This window comes from Cyprinodon tularosa, unplaced genomic scaffold (genome assembly GCF_016077235.1).
Source record: "Cyprinodon tularosa strain WSP-4 unplaced genomic scaffold, ASM1607723v1 ctg232, whole genome shotgun sequence".
In the NCBI taxonomy this organism is placed as follows: Eukaryota; Metazoa; Chordata; class Actinopteri; order Cyprinodontiformes; family Cyprinodontidae; genus Cyprinodon; species Cyprinodon tularosa.
In genome coordinates this window covers 348566-363867 of record NW_024038870.1, presented here as the reverse complement: position 1 = coordinate 363867, position 15302 = coordinate 348566, and the positions used below count along the sequence as shown (strand labels likewise).

At 38.3% G+C, this 15302-nt stretch overlaps 1 protein-coding gene across 2 annotated transcripts in view; it reads right to left on the bottom strand.

Moving 5' to 3' along the window:
• The window catches only part of cep290 (centrosomal protein 290), a 92581-nt gene that overhangs the window by 57899 nt on the left and 19380 nt on the right, over nt 1-15302 (bottom strand). For both annotated transcript variants that reach the window (XM_038286915.1, XM_038286916.1), the window contains 9 exons: nt 15232-15298; nt 13657-13766; nt 11380-11455; nt 11094-11221; nt 6691-6849; nt 5892-6041; nt 5677-5792; nt 5494-5596; nt 5051-5281 (listed from right to left, as the gene is read on the bottom strand). In XM_038286915.1, the coding sequence (XP_038142843.1) occupies nt 5051-5281; nt 5494-5596; nt 5677-5792; nt 5892-6041; nt 6691-6849; nt 11094-11221; nt 11380-11455; nt 13657-13766; nt 15232-15298 (1140 nt within the window). The remainder of the gene's footprint in view (nt 1-5050; nt 5282-5493; nt 5597-5676; nt 5793-5891; nt 6042-6690; nt 6850-11093; nt 11222-11379; nt 11456-13656; nt 13767-15231; nt 15299-15302) is intronic.

The following is a 15302-nucleotide window of genomic DNA, read 5'->3' as shown; positions in this document are numbered from 1 at the left end:
AAAGCGGACAGGAACTGCATCAGGGATAGGGTTGTCACGATACTAAACTTTTCAACTCGATACTGATACTAAGGAAAATATTCGATACTCGATACCATTTTCGATACCACAAGGATAAAAACAGACTCCAAAATTGTACAGAAATATTTTCATTAATAAATAAAATACAATAAAGGTTGGATGCTGTGCACAATATTAAGCAAGCTTGATAAATTAAAAGTAAGTGTTCCTTCCTTGGGTATGCTTTGCAGACATAACAATGTTGCTAGCCAAACTGGTTAAGAAACAAAAATAATTCTCAGCAGCTGCACCTGTTAGAGAAAAAAGTCTGAAACTGAAAAGTGCGTAGAATTATTCAGAAAGTGCATTGTCATCTATTCTGCACTTTAGACGAATGACTGCTTAGTTGCCACTGGTGGTAGCACTGTATCGATACCTTTGAAAAAGAGTATTGTATCCGGATACAACGTTTCAGTATCAATACTTTTTTGAATATCGATACTTTTGACAACCCTAATCAGGGAATAACATACCAGATAAAAACGGCTGGACCTGAATTAAAAAAATCAAAAAAGCTAAATAAATTATTACAGTTTAAAGCTGACATTGTTCAGTTGAAACTGTTTTCCTATGTAATTTTGAAGTATTTATTGAGTTATAAAATTGGAAAAATCTGAAATTATTTGTATTTTTTTTCTCTTTAAATAGTCATTTTACTGCCCTTGATTGAGAGAAATATTGAGAATTTAATAAAAATCAGGCTGTCCTTGAAAAAGTAGCAACAAACCGTGGTCCTAGTCTGTGTTATCAAAACATTCGAACAAATTAACTGATTTTGTTTGTTTTACAATAATTGGTCATTTCTTTAAATAAGCAAGCAACTGAACAATTACTTAATGCTAAAGTTTAATATCTTAATCTTAATTCTTTATGGTTTAGCTTGAATTTTTCAAGGGAAAATAAATCTATATGTTTGTAGAGCAAAATAAATTCTATAAAAAATAAATTGTCCTGACACTGACATGAATTTCCTTTTCAATTGCTGAGAAGTTAATCTATCCTAGGCTGATCTGGAATAAATATGCAAAAATTTATATTTACATAAGTAATTGTTGATAAATATACCGTGTTACAATGACACAATTGGAAACAATATTGTTTTACAACAATATTAATGATTAAAGTGATAGAGGATATAGATTGCAGGATTTAAACTACTATACTGAAATTTTATGTTGTTGTTTCTTCAACAGGACATTTGATAATTGTTCTGTTGAAGAAATAAAGGGGCGGGGATATAAAAGAGAAAAAAAAAACAAAACAAAAAAAACTAAACTCATGAGGATCCATATAGATGCTGTCTTTTTTTCCATCTGGAACTGTCCTTGTGGATTTTGGGTTGGTAATTGAGAGAAGAATAACTAAACAACCTAAATAAAATACTAAGTTATAAATAAACCAGTAAAGTGAATAGCAATATTTCTAAAATACACCACACTTTATCCCCCATTAGCACACAAAACCAACTATAAGGAACATCACTAAAATCCTGCGAGCAAAGATCTGACAGATTTCTCTCAGAAGAGCAGTCTAGCATCTCCTATTTGACCGGAGCCATCAGTGCCTCATCGGGGGAGTCTGATGGTTGAGAATGACTAAAACAGAGTGCTGGGAAGATGACAAAACAAAGGTTACCTCAAGAGGGCTGGTGAAAATTCATCAAAATACTGGCTATCAAGATGAATCAGAGAAACATATTGCACATATCGCAGAGGAGTATTGAATAAAAAGGAGCCAAAGTAACTTCAAATTCTGACTTCGAGGAAAACATGTCTTCTCTGTTGGATTAAAAGTTAGATTTATGGTGTTTTCAGGGAGGATGATGCACGCAAATCCTTCCTGCAAACTAAAACAGAAAAACACTGGTCTTGATAAGATGAAGAGTAAAAACTTTGGCACAGATGGTTTCTTTCATGATGGTGCGGAAGAAACAGAAAAGGCTGACTGCAATAAGAGAATAACACTCTGTTTTTTTTTTATGTGAGCCTCAAAATGTTCTAAACAGCATCGTTTGACCAATAAAAGCTGCCGAAAGGAATAGTTTTCGTTTAAGCGATGACATCGTACACAGATTTACGTGCTTGATACTTTAGTTTTATGAAACCGATTAAAACAAGATGGGGCTGTGAGAAGACATTATCAACTGTTCAATCTAGTAGACCCTCAGTTAGATGACAACTTATTTACTTTAAAATTATATATATAGCAGTATATATCGAAAAATATATACTGCTAAAAAAATAAAAAGGGAACATGTCAGCAACAGAATACAACTTTGATTAAATCAAAGTTCCATGAAATCAAACTGTCCACTTGATTTCACAATCAATGTCACATGCTGTTGTGCAAATGGAATAGAAAACAGGTGGGAATTATTGGCAATAAAGAAGACACACTGAGTAAAGGAGTATTTGCAGGTGGGGACCCGAGACCACTTCTTAGTGTCTATGCTTTCTGGCTGATCTTTTTTGTTACTTTTGAAAGTTGGTGGTGCTTCGACATTTGTGGTAGCTTGAGTCGGACTCTACATCACACAAGTGGCTCAGGCAGTGCAACTCCTGTAGGATGGCACATCAATGCCGGTTGTGGCCAGAAGGTTTGCTGTATCTGTCAGCGTAGTGTCCAGAGGCTGGAAGAGCTACCAGGAGACAGGTCAGTACACCAGCAGACGTGGAGGAGACTGTAGAGCAACAAACCAGCTGTAGAACTGCTACCTCCGCCTTTGTGCAAAGAGAAACAGGAGGAGCCCTGCCAGAGGCCTGCAAAATGAGCTCTGGCAGGCCACAAATGTGCATTTGTCTCTACAAACTGTTAGAAACTGACTCCATTAGGATTGTATTAGGGCTTGAGATCTAAAGATGGGGTTGTGCTCACAGCCCAGCACCATGCCGGATGCTTGTCCTTTACAGGAGAACACCAGGATTGGCAAATTTGCCACTTGCCCTGTGCTCTTCACTAGCACTGGGTAAAAAAATATATTTAATCAATTTTGAATTGATTCCTTTACATTTTTGCAAAATCGATGTTTAGGGAATGAGATCGATTCGTTTTATAGTGACACGCATGATGTTCACATTCAAATGAGCAGGAAAGATCGCTTAAAATACTTCAAGCCAGACAGCTGCAAATATAGCCAATAGGTTGATTGAAGACATTAACAAATGGAGGCTGACCAGCAAACACCCTGTAGTAGTTAAAGACAACGCTGCAATAATGGTTTATGCAGTGGAGATAATGCAGGTCATGCATGTCTGCTGTGTCCCCGCTGTGTCACGTCTGCTTGCTCGAGTGAGGCTTCAGTTTTTCACTTTTCACAAACAAGTTTGCACTTTTGAGACAGTTTTGTTCACATCTCAAGTTTAAACTGTCCGATTTACAAGTTTGGACTTTGTATTTAATATGACAGGAAAAAATAAAATACATCAGTATTTTCAAACACATTTGAGCCACTTTCATTATTGTAAAAACGGATCGAAATTAATCGTTTAGAACTGTATAAATCAAAATCGAATCGATTCAGGACTTTGACGAAAACACCCAGCCCTACTCTTCACAGATGAAAGCAGGTTCACACTGAGAACATGTGACAGGTGTGACAGAGTCTGGAGACACAGTGGAGCGATCTGATGCCTACAACATCCTTCAGCATGACCCGTTTGGCAGTGGATCAGTAATGGTGTGGATGGCATGTATTTGGAGGGCCACACAGACCTCCATGTGTTCACCAGAGGTAGCATGTCTGCCATCAGGTACCGAGATTAGATCCTCAGAACCCTTATGAGACCACATGCTGGTGTGGTTGGCCCTGGTTTTCTCCTAATGGTGGACAATGCCAGACCTCATGTTGCTGGAGTGTGTCAGTAGTTCCTGCAAGGCGAAGGCATTAAAGCTATGGAGGGGCCCTGTGTTCCCAAGACCTGAATGTGACCGAGAACATGTGGGACATCATGTCTTGATCCGTCCACAAACACAGACTGTCAAGCAGTGGGTGGATGCTTTAGATCAGGTCTGCGACAAGAACCATCAGGAGAGCATCTGCCACCTCATAAGTAGCATGCCTAGGAGGCATGTGGAGGCCACACACAATACTGAGCCTCATTTTGACATGTTTTAAGGAAATTACATCATTAAGTCAAACTGTTGACTGTTACTTTCTGTGCTGAAATAGTAAATGATTAGATAGGATACAATTTTTCACCAAGTGTTCGTTTCATTCACATTGTGAGCTTTGCAATGTAGTTGCTCACAGAGAAATTGGTCTGTTGGTGAAAAGACAAAACAACTGGGCACTGCCCTATGGAAAGCATAGTTATGACATTTTTCAGCTCAGAAACTAGGTCTCATTTGAAATCTGGTTAGTCTAAGACTGAGATGACGCATACATAAAGGCATAATTGAGAGGGCTGTAGGGTGGGGCAGTGGGTAGCGCTGTTGCCTTGCAGAAAGAAGGTTCTAGGTTCTTTCGGCATGAAGTTTGCATGTTCTCCCTGTGCATGCGTTTGTTCTCTTTGGGCAGTCCGGCTTCCTCCCACAGTCCAAAAACATGACTGTTAGGCTAAATGTCTTTCTTAGGTGTGAGTGTGCATGATTGTGTGTATTTGTGTGTCTGTGTTGCCCTGCAACAGAATGACGACCTGTCCAGGGTGTACCCCGCCTCTCACCCGTTGACTGCCGGAGATAGGCACCGGCCCCACCGCGACCCTGACAAGGACTAAGCAGGAGAAAAAAAAAAAGCTTGAAACATGCTCGGGTTTTGTTGCTAGTTTGTTTTTTTCTCCAATCTCATTTGTAAGGGCTGATAGTATCAACAGTTGTTTTCATTAGAACAGTGACAGCGACATTCAGAAGGGGGCAGGAGCATGCAGCAGGGAGTTCAAAAATACAACCCAACATGTTTTTGTTCACTGTTGCTTACCAAATAAAATCAAATATATAAATAAAAAAAAGAAACATGCAAACCTGAAAAAAAGAAAAATAATAATAGGGCTACCTTGTATCTCTGCAGATAACCCATCCTTTGGATGACAGCGGCCTGCATCTGGCCACTCTCATCCCTCATCTTGCTGTTCTCCTTGCAAAGCAGCTGTTCCTGCTCCAACAGAGTAGAGTATCGCCGGGTCAGTTTCTTCTCATTAACTTTCAGGACAGTCAGCTTACGGGACGCCTCGCTCAGCTGTCTCTTGATTTCTTCTGGATCTTTGTGAAGTGTTTCTAACAGATCCTAAAGGATAAAATACACTGGTATTAAATCTGCATTAATACATTTTTTTTTTAATGCACATGGAGAGAAGTTTTGGTGCATGTGTTTAGATTAAACTGGTAGTATGAGTATTTCTTACATATGTAAATGACTTTATTCCCAAAAAATTTAAATAAGCTCATTGATCAATACTGCATCTTTTGAAAAATTAAATTTTTATTTGTCTGACTCACGTTAAACTGTTGAATTTTCACATCATCCACTTGCTTTTGCTCCTCCAGCTTATTCTTCATGTCTGTGAATGTCTGTTTCTCTTTCTGCCACTCTGCCTTCTCACTAAAAAACAAAAAAGAATGACATTTTTTACCATTTCACTAAAATGGTTTGGATTCTGAATCTCGTTTTAGCTAACCCACCTTATATATTCCTTATAGAGGAGTCCCTGTTGATGGCTTATGACGGCAAACTTCTCTTTGTATTCTTTCAGAGTTTCTGCAAGTTTCTTGCTTTTTTCCTCCCTGTTTTTCAGCTCCTAACAAGAGCAGAGATATGTTGCAGGATTCTTAAAATTGTGCTCTAAGTTCATTTAAAACCAGTTAAATTTTAACCTTAAGTAGAAAGCAAGTCTGACCTGAAGCAGTCGAATAGCATACTCATTCAAGGAGCTAATGACCTCTGCGCTGCTGGGCCCCAGGCCCTCAGGGAGGGTCAGAGGTCGAGGGAGGACTCCACCACCGTCTGACGTCCTGAGCAGCTCCAGCTCATTTTGGAGCTGACTTATCTGAGAGGTGAAGGTGACAAACAAATCTTAGCAGTCAAACTCTCAACTAGGCATCAACTTTTATTTTGAAAGTCACAAAAGTTGACTTCAGCGCACAGAAACGGGAGAATATAGAGGAGCATAAAAAGCAAGAGAGCAGAGGAGCATGGAGTCATGGTAGTGATATATTGGGGGCCTCATGGTATAACATCTGCATGCATAAAACATTCAAAATGCCTGTCAAGAGTAGTTTGCACACGTGTGTTCTAAATAAAACTGCTTGTTTCAGTATTTATTGAGGAGTTCCTGCAGCCCAATGACACCAAACGTCACTACATGCTAATCCAGGAGGAATAGATTCTGCAAAATAGCTCGATGCAATAAGCTGGTTCTTTCTGGATAGAAAACCTTTCACCAATCTATCTCTATGACTGAATTGTCTCTAAAGTACCTTGGGATGATAGGTGCCGTAATCTGGTGCAATAGATATAAACTGAAATTAATTATTCCAGAAAGTTTGAATGAGACCTTTCTTCTATTTCTATAATTTTTTAAACTATATTCTCAAATATGAGACCAGTTTGAACACTCATCTCATGCTTTGCTTTCTTGGTTATAAAAATGGGGAAAACACTTTTGTGAGCTCCGGTATCATTCAATTTTGTCATACCTTTTCCTTTGCTCTAACAAGCTGAGTGAAGCTGCTGCTCGCTTCTTCGCGAGAGGATTTTAGCTCCTGCCTCAGCTCTTCGTTCCGCCCCACCAGTTGATGGATCTGGGACTTGAGGTCAGCATCAGGCAGCCCACCAAGGCTGCCCACATCTAAACCCTGCGACGAAAGATGAACAAACAAAACCAACAGCTCAATTGTTTCTCGTGAGCGACAAAAAAACACATAAGGAAACCTGTACTGAGTACCAGTAAATGATTTAGAATCCATACAACTTTCATACATACTTTCGGTTTTGTGCCACCAATCAAAGCAGTTTGATTATACTAGTTTGCAGCATTTAAATGTCACACAGCTATGCGGGCAGGTATCTGTCTTTTTAAGCACTTAGCTCTGAATCTGCTAGCTCTGCGGCTCATTGCTCTCTAAACAACATCTGTGCGTTCGGCTGGCTCTGTGCTCACAGCCTTCATTTGGTTGGAAAACATCTGCCAAGTGTAAAAAATGCTTTCAGGGTTTTATTTCTTCCAGCTCCCCAGAACTGATGCAAAACTTTCATTAATTTCTACCAAAATAAACCCTAAATGATATCTATAGTAGACAGTTAATTATAAAGCATTATATAATAGCTCTCTCTCCTAGTTCCTCTAATTTTATCCATCTGATTAGGATGTAAATTTTACCTTGTAATTTCAAAATGTTTTCTCAATTTTTTTTTTTTATATCTTTACAGTTTACTTGTTTTTAAAATAAAAGTTCTATACAGTCAAGTTATGGCATTATAACGCAATGTTGGAGTATATCTGTGTAATTTGTTACATCAACCCATGAGGTGCTTAACAGATGTAAGTGGATGTCATCATCGGTGAAATTCTTATAACCAAAAGTTTAGGTTCTGGTAATCAAGAGTTAAAATAACAGCCAGTCTGCAGCTCTTTAGGTGTTGTTGCATCAGCCTAGTGTTAGCTATAGAAATAACAACCCCTGGTAATTTCATTTCCATAATGCCAATAAAGGCTTTTTTAAATTTTGTTAGAAAAGCAAGGTTTACAAGATCATCCAAGTTCAGTTGACCACCACATTACTGTTTTGCCTTTTAGAATAAAAATAAACAGATGTAACAGGTGATTGGTGAGGGGAAGGTCTATATTCTTCTTTCTTTGCGAAAACAACACAGAAAGAACTTTACATTTGTCCAAAAACAGTAACGGAATACAAGGTATGTCAAAGGGATAGTGTGGCAGAAAGTACTGATTTAACATAATTTTTTTTAGATCTTGAAAAAGGTTTCCTTTTGACCTGTAAATGAGAACATAAAGAAAAATATAAATCTCCTGTACAATTTTGAACTAATTGTCCACTGTAGGTATTTCAGGTTTTCACCATTTCCTGGTGACAATTTTCTATCATTCGGAGTCCAATTTTGAAATGAAATAACACCGATATACAAGACTTCACATTTGCTGGGGATCTTTCCAATGAAGATATTTGAATGATAATTTATTTGTTCCTAGAATAATAAATGCTTTTTTAATCCGCTTATTAGTGTACAGTATATAATAAAAACGTAATCATTTAAAACATATGCAGGATTTAAGAAAACAATAATGGGGCAATAATTTTATTTTTTTATAAATAGTCTCAGTAAAGGACTTAAAATCCCTTTCACCCCTGGTAATAAGCAAGTGTTCTGTATCTCTGTGAGCAATGAGCTGTTATCAAGCTGGCTCAAAAAACCACCCACCCATCTGCATGAAAAGAAAAATATGAGTTATTCAAGCCTATATTAATGAAGGCTCAAAACCTAGAGAATAAATAAACACATATTTATATGACAAGTAATAAAAAAAAAAAAAACATTTTTATTTTGAGTTAATTCTATGAATAATTTTACAATAATATGTGAGGTAAACTCATTTAAGAGTCAGCTGGGAGTGAAAGCAGCTCCTTTGGTGGGTTGAGCCCAAACAGCCGGCTCTCTGTCATGAGCCAGATTTCCAACCCTTTCTCTGCAACAACTTTGGTGGCAAACAAATTAATCCTGGCAAAGGCAAATGTCTGGCTCCAAGAAACTGACAGGCTTTGGCTCTCTCTAGTTTAAAATATGTTTTAAAACCATTAACAACACATATCAAAACACAAGGTGAGCATATGGATTTAAAATTCTGGCACTGTTGGATTCGAGAAAATACAAAATAAATCCAAAGCCCTCATTAATTTGTCCTTTGCAGCTGTGTGAGATGAATCATTTCACACTAAAAAAATGAAGAAATAAACAGCCAAAAGTAATTCTTATCCTTTTTAAAGGTTAAATATTCCTCAGAATAATTCCTCCATCATCATCATATATTTATATCTAGAAGAAGTAATGTCAAGCTTTGAACTTTAAAGTAAGGACATATTTTGTTTTCTGTGACAGATTACTAACATCTGCAGTCAATGTGGCCTCCATCTAATACTTGTAATACTTCCACATTACAGTCGTCATCTGCTGCGTTAAATGTTACCAAGTAACAGAACCAACAAAGAGGCAGCGACCAGGCTGTCTTATGAAATATTTTAATATGTTCAGAGTTGGGCTTTATTTGTATTTACGGTTAAATTCCCTTCTGAAGTATGCTGGCCGGAAAAAAAAATGTGTTCCTGTTATACATTCTACCTACCGGTATGTCTTTCCCCTTTTTTTAAGTTTCAAATGCTTTTAAAACATCTAAGGAATGATAACATCAGACTAATCTAAATCAACTGAACCCCATGTGAAAACAGAATCCCCTTTACTTACACCATGTATTAAAGGAAAAGTACAGTCATATTCAGAATTCAAACTTCTGAAAATACTTTAAATATGAAATTATTACATAATGTTCAATAAATGATAAGTGTTTTTAATTAAGAGTAATTTCATTTGACTGTGCTGTACCGGATATATCCATGTTTGTCAAAGAACACTACTGCCACTACTGTTTTTTTTTCACTTTAACCCGATGTATTACAACATCAAAATGCCATGCGTGTGGGCATTGTCAGTTTAACTATAGCTCTTGTTAATTTCAATGGGGAAGTCTTCTCAAAATCTTAAATAATTGTTGTTGATTGCAGGTGTGTCTAGTAGTTAACACTGATTTTGCTTGTAAAGTGGGGAGAATGGCCCTAGGCTTACTGCACCGTGACGTCACTGCTGGAAGACGTCAGGAGTTACTACATTTGGGCAAAAATGGCCGGTCCCGGGCTTCCCATTTGTTAAAAAGTATGTCGTTAAATGATTTTAATGTGGGTCAAGGGAAGCCCTACAAATCTACCAAATAGAATTTCTATATGATAAAATAAATGCAATGGGGACGGTAGGGCTGGGTATTTTAGCCGAAGTCCTGAATCGATTCGATTTTGATTCATAGAGTTCTAAATCGATTATTTTCGATTAGATCTGTTTTTACAATAATGAAAGTGGTTCAACTGTGTTTAAATAAAACACTCATGTATTAAAATTTTTCCTGTCATATTAAATACAAAGTGCAAACTTGTAAATCAGACCGCTTAAACTTGAAATGTGAACAAAACTGTCTCAAAAGTGCAAACTTGTTTGTGAAAAATGAAAAAGTGAAGCCTCACTCGAGCGAGCAGACATGACAGCGGGGACACAGCAGACATTCATGAGCTGCATTATCTCCACTGCACAAACCATATGTGCAGCGTTGTCTGTTACAACTACAGGGTGTTTGCTGGTCAGCCCCCATTTGTAAATGTCCTCATTCAACCTATTGGCTATAGGTGTAGCTGTCTGTCTTCAAGTAATCTTGAGTGCATCTTTCCTGCATACTTGAATGTCAACGTCACACGCGTCACTATCAAACTAATCAATCTCATTCCCTAGACATCGATTTTGCAAAAATGTATAGGAATCGATTCAAAATCGATTAAATCGATTTTTTTTTTACCCAGCCCTAGGGGAGGGCATTTTAAAAATGTCAAGGAGGCGCTGTAGAGCCATTTTTTATGCAACTTTTGTGAGACCCTTAAAATGCGAAAATTCTTCACTTGTGGGAAGTGTTGGCCTAGTGGGTTAGAGCAGAGCGGTTGTGCTCTGAGAAGGTTGCAAGTACCAAGTTTGATCCCCACAGCCTCCACTTTGGGTTTCTGCCCAATGGCAGCCCACTGCTCCCCAAAGGGATGGGTCAAAATGCAGAGAAATAATTTACCTACTGTGGGACAATAAAATGATTTACATGACATTTTTCAGAGAAAATAATAAACATTGGTATTACAGTAGGTCTTCACAGCACTTTGCTGCATGGGCCAAATACAAACTGTTGAAGGAATGTGAACTCTCTTTCAAGACCCACTATCTTTATATCATGGTTTTAAAAGATAGTTTTTAGCCCTTCTTATGTGCTGGACATACTCACACTAGGCAGGTTCTTCAGACTGCTGATAGCGACAGCATTTGCTCCAGCCTCTTGATTAACCCTCATAGCTTGAAGAACATCTTTGAGCATGACCTCTAAATCCCTCTTTGCTTTTGAAAGGTCTTCCACTGTAGATCAACACAGAGCAAGAAGTTAATTACTTTTTAACTAGTGAATAAAAGTTTCCAATTAAACCAAATATCCCATAAATATTGTAAAAACAACAACAACAAAAAAACACTCTGAGAGAATTCAGTTCAAAGCACTGAGAGCATCTCAAACCTACATTGAGCTTGAAACTCGGTCTTGTGAAGCTCCAGCTCTCTCTTCTTGCTGCTCAGTTCTTTTTCTAGGTATTCATTCTGCAAATCAAAGTTCTTGTGTTAAGGAAGCTAAAACAAATAATCACAATCAAATACATTGAATTAAGGAAAAAAAACATTACATATTCATGACATTTTCCATACAATTAAACCTTATCTATACATGGAGATCTTTTGAATAAATCCTTAATAAGCCTAAGCATTGAACTTTTTCAGGTTTCATCCACATCATCTTGAACAGCAGCATGTTTTACAGGTGAGAAGAAGAGGTCTTTGGAGTTTTGTTGTTCTTCTTCCCTTACTGACAAATATGTTCTTAAGATTGAACATGCATCTAATCTCACATCATCTTCCAAAACCTTCAGGGTCTCCAGGCATCCAAGTCTGTTCTCCTTCATAGCTCTTGAATATGTCTATGCTCTGGCCCCAGTATTCACTTTATAAGAACTGATAACTTCTAAGAAAAGCGTGGGCCCCTGTAACAAAGATAAAGATAAAAGAGGAATAAACAATCATACCTAAGATAAAGACTCAAACACAAACAGACCCTCACACAGCATTTACCAAACCACTGTTGAGAAAGAGAAACTTGGACATGCTGCTGTTGCATAACTACATAAGATTGATTTTTTTAATGTGCCTCTGCGCCTCAGGCAGACACTCTGCTGCTCCTCTCCAAAATTGTAGGTGACCGCAGACAGGAAGCTTCTGATTTGTCAATTCTACATCCGCTCTACACTATACGTATTTCCTGTTTGGTACCTTACCGGCTTGTTTTCTTTATATGACGCCATTGTGGAAAACAACTACCCGCTAGAAGAGCGAGGTGCGCGAGAACGCTGCGACCCTTTTTCCACCTGGATCCCCCGCTCTTTTTCACCCTCATGTCCTTCTTTTGTCACACAAACTTTCCCCCACTTCCTCATCGCCTCGGCCGTATCTACACCCAGAGCTAGTTCGTGATTGTCCCTCGTGTTATATTGGGCATAAATCCAAAATATCTGCAGCAAGCTCACTGCGACACACTGCTGTTGGAGTATAACCAGCCCTATAGAGCAGCATTCTACATTGTTGCTCTCTCCATATTATTAGAGGGTCTGGAAAACTGGGTCAGTCTTTCTGGTACAGCACTGGGCTGGTTAAAATTCTACATGAAGAACAGTAGGGATCTTTACCTACTGAGTCCCGTAAAACTGCATGTGGTGTCCCCAAAGGGTCCATCTTAGGGCCACTCCTACACAATATCTACATTCTTTCCCTAATTCAGATTTTAATAAATGTTTGAAAATGTTTAAGATCTTCTATTTTTTGTAATCATTCCAAGACCAGGAATCCCCTATATGCTGATTCACTAAGGACATTGATATTTAAAGTTAGGATGTTAGATAAAAGAGAAGACAAGGCATCCTCAAAGCACAATAATCTCTCACGACACAATTTTCTTTCGGATTGGAAGCAATATCGTGCTCAATGCGTTCAGAGCTTTAAAAATATGGCCAGGACTCTTGAGGGGGAGCAGAGGGTGATTATATGGGATACATTATTTTGTAGGTAGTTCAACCTGGTCTCCATCTCGGGAGGTGGTCTATGTGTTGAACCTCTTGCTGCAGTTAAAAAGACCTGTGATCTCAACAAGGTGGGAATCTGATGTTTCTCTTTTAGTAAACTAAATATCAATTATTCCCAACAATAAACAACAACATAAGTCACAAAAATATGCAGGTGCCAATGAACCATCCATGCACTAGGTAAATGCAGGGAAAAAGAGAAGAACTCAGGGATGTGCCAAATTTTTCTTCAGCGGAATCAAAACAAAACTTAAGTTATAATTTATGGACCAAAGAAGGGGAGTTCAAATATTACAGAGCTTCAGGTTATAGAGCTAGAAACCACCAATCAGGCTCTAAATCAGAGTGTAGTGATGGACTCAGTACTAAACCTTCAAAGGCTGGTAAATACAGTAACAAAGTCAGCCTTCTATCATCTAAACAGCATCTCTAGGTTCAAAGGAGTTAGATCTCAGTTGATGATCGTGCCAATGACATGTTCATCACCTCAGCTCCTACACAAGCTGTTGCTTTATAATCACTGATTAACACAAGAATACAAATAAACTGAAAAGATACTTAGGCAGATTGTGAAAGTAGATCAGATTGGATCATTTCTGTTTCTACCCATGGGCATTTTTTTCCATGCAAAAAAAAAAATTACAAAATTTAATTTGTGGCTCAGGTGTTTACCTTTTGCCTAATCTTGTCATCGGTAATGATGCTTCGTGGTTTATGAAGCGCCTGCTCTTCTCTTCCAGAGAAGACATCTTCCTCAAGCTGCACACTTGACTGTGGAAGTCCTGCAGAAACAGCTGATCATCAGAACAACATGTGGTGTCTGAAGTGTCCCATAAATCACGGGCTAGTTTTATAGCCCAGCACAAATTGAGAAAACTACTCCATAATTTTTTTCCCCCATTTTTCAAGAAATGCAGTTTTCTGTAAGCCAGGTTTCTTGATGAAAAATGTTTTGTGAGTAACTGCTGTTTTCTCAGACATTTTTTTCAAATATAATTTCTTTTGTTTTCTTCAGTTATTCTTAAAGATTTGATATATTTTAAAATGTAATAACTTTATAACTTTCGTTATTATACATTTACTTACAATTAGTCGAATGACGCCTTTGTCGTGGCCTGAGGGGGTCTGTATTGCTTTCACCAGCACAAAGCAAATTTCAGGAGGGTGGCATTAACTCTACGACACTAAACAACTACGAATGTGCAGACTGCTTTACGACATAAGTAAAGAAGCCCCGTTTTCCCCATTCGTTACAAAGAATGAAGTTCATGTGACTAAATTCTCGTGAGAGACTATATTCCTGCATATTGAGCAGGAATATATTCACCACCTTTCTTCCTGTTAAAAGGGAGTTTTTCCTCTCCACTGTCGCTACAAGCATGCTTAGTGTGGGGGATTGTATTTGAGTCAATGAGTCAATGCAATCAACTGGTTTTCCTTAGATAGAAAACTTTGTATCAATTTGACTGTATGATCTGGTTGAACTGTAAAGTGCCTTGAGATGACATGTGTTGTGAATTTGGCGCTATATAAATAAACTGAACTGAACTGAACCACCTTCCTGCTGGGATCTATACGTGTGTTTACTGTTAAATTATCAAACACTACATAGGCTCTAATCTCGTCAGCACATCAGTTGCTGACGAATCGGAAGAAGTGGGGGGGTATAAACATTTCTTATTTTCAACATCGTCATATGACATTATTTCACCATTCATTACTTCACTAATCATTTCTCACACAGCCACTGGAAACAGAAATGTTGTTCAAACCAACTGCAAGCGACCAGGATTTTAACACCCTACGCCCTGGTCCTCATGGCAGATGCTGCCTTTGTTTAGGCAAAACAATACAGCTTTTGTCCACTGGGGGGAAACCAGTGAAAGTTGTTTAGAACGGCTTTAAATGTCTCTTTTTAGATGTCCTTTTACATATCACATTCTCTTCATTTCAATACAAACTCTGACGTTTAACCAAAAACATATTGCTGCAAACGTCCATACTGGATGGTTGGAGGGATGGATGGATGGACTGATGGATGGATGGATGGAGGGATGGCTAGAGACATGGATTGGTGGATGGACAGACGGATGGAGGAATGGATGGATGGAGGGGTTGATGGATTGATGGAGGGATGGATGGGTGGGTGGATGAATGGATGGACATATAGACGGAGGAATGGAAATTCTCTAGCTGGACTCTAGAACCTGCTAACATGCTCTGTTCCATCTAAATTTGCCCTTTCACCTCTTTCTTTCACCATGCGCCTGATCTGTTTCTTCAGCTCCAGTCGCTCTTCTTCCAGTCGTTCAATCTGG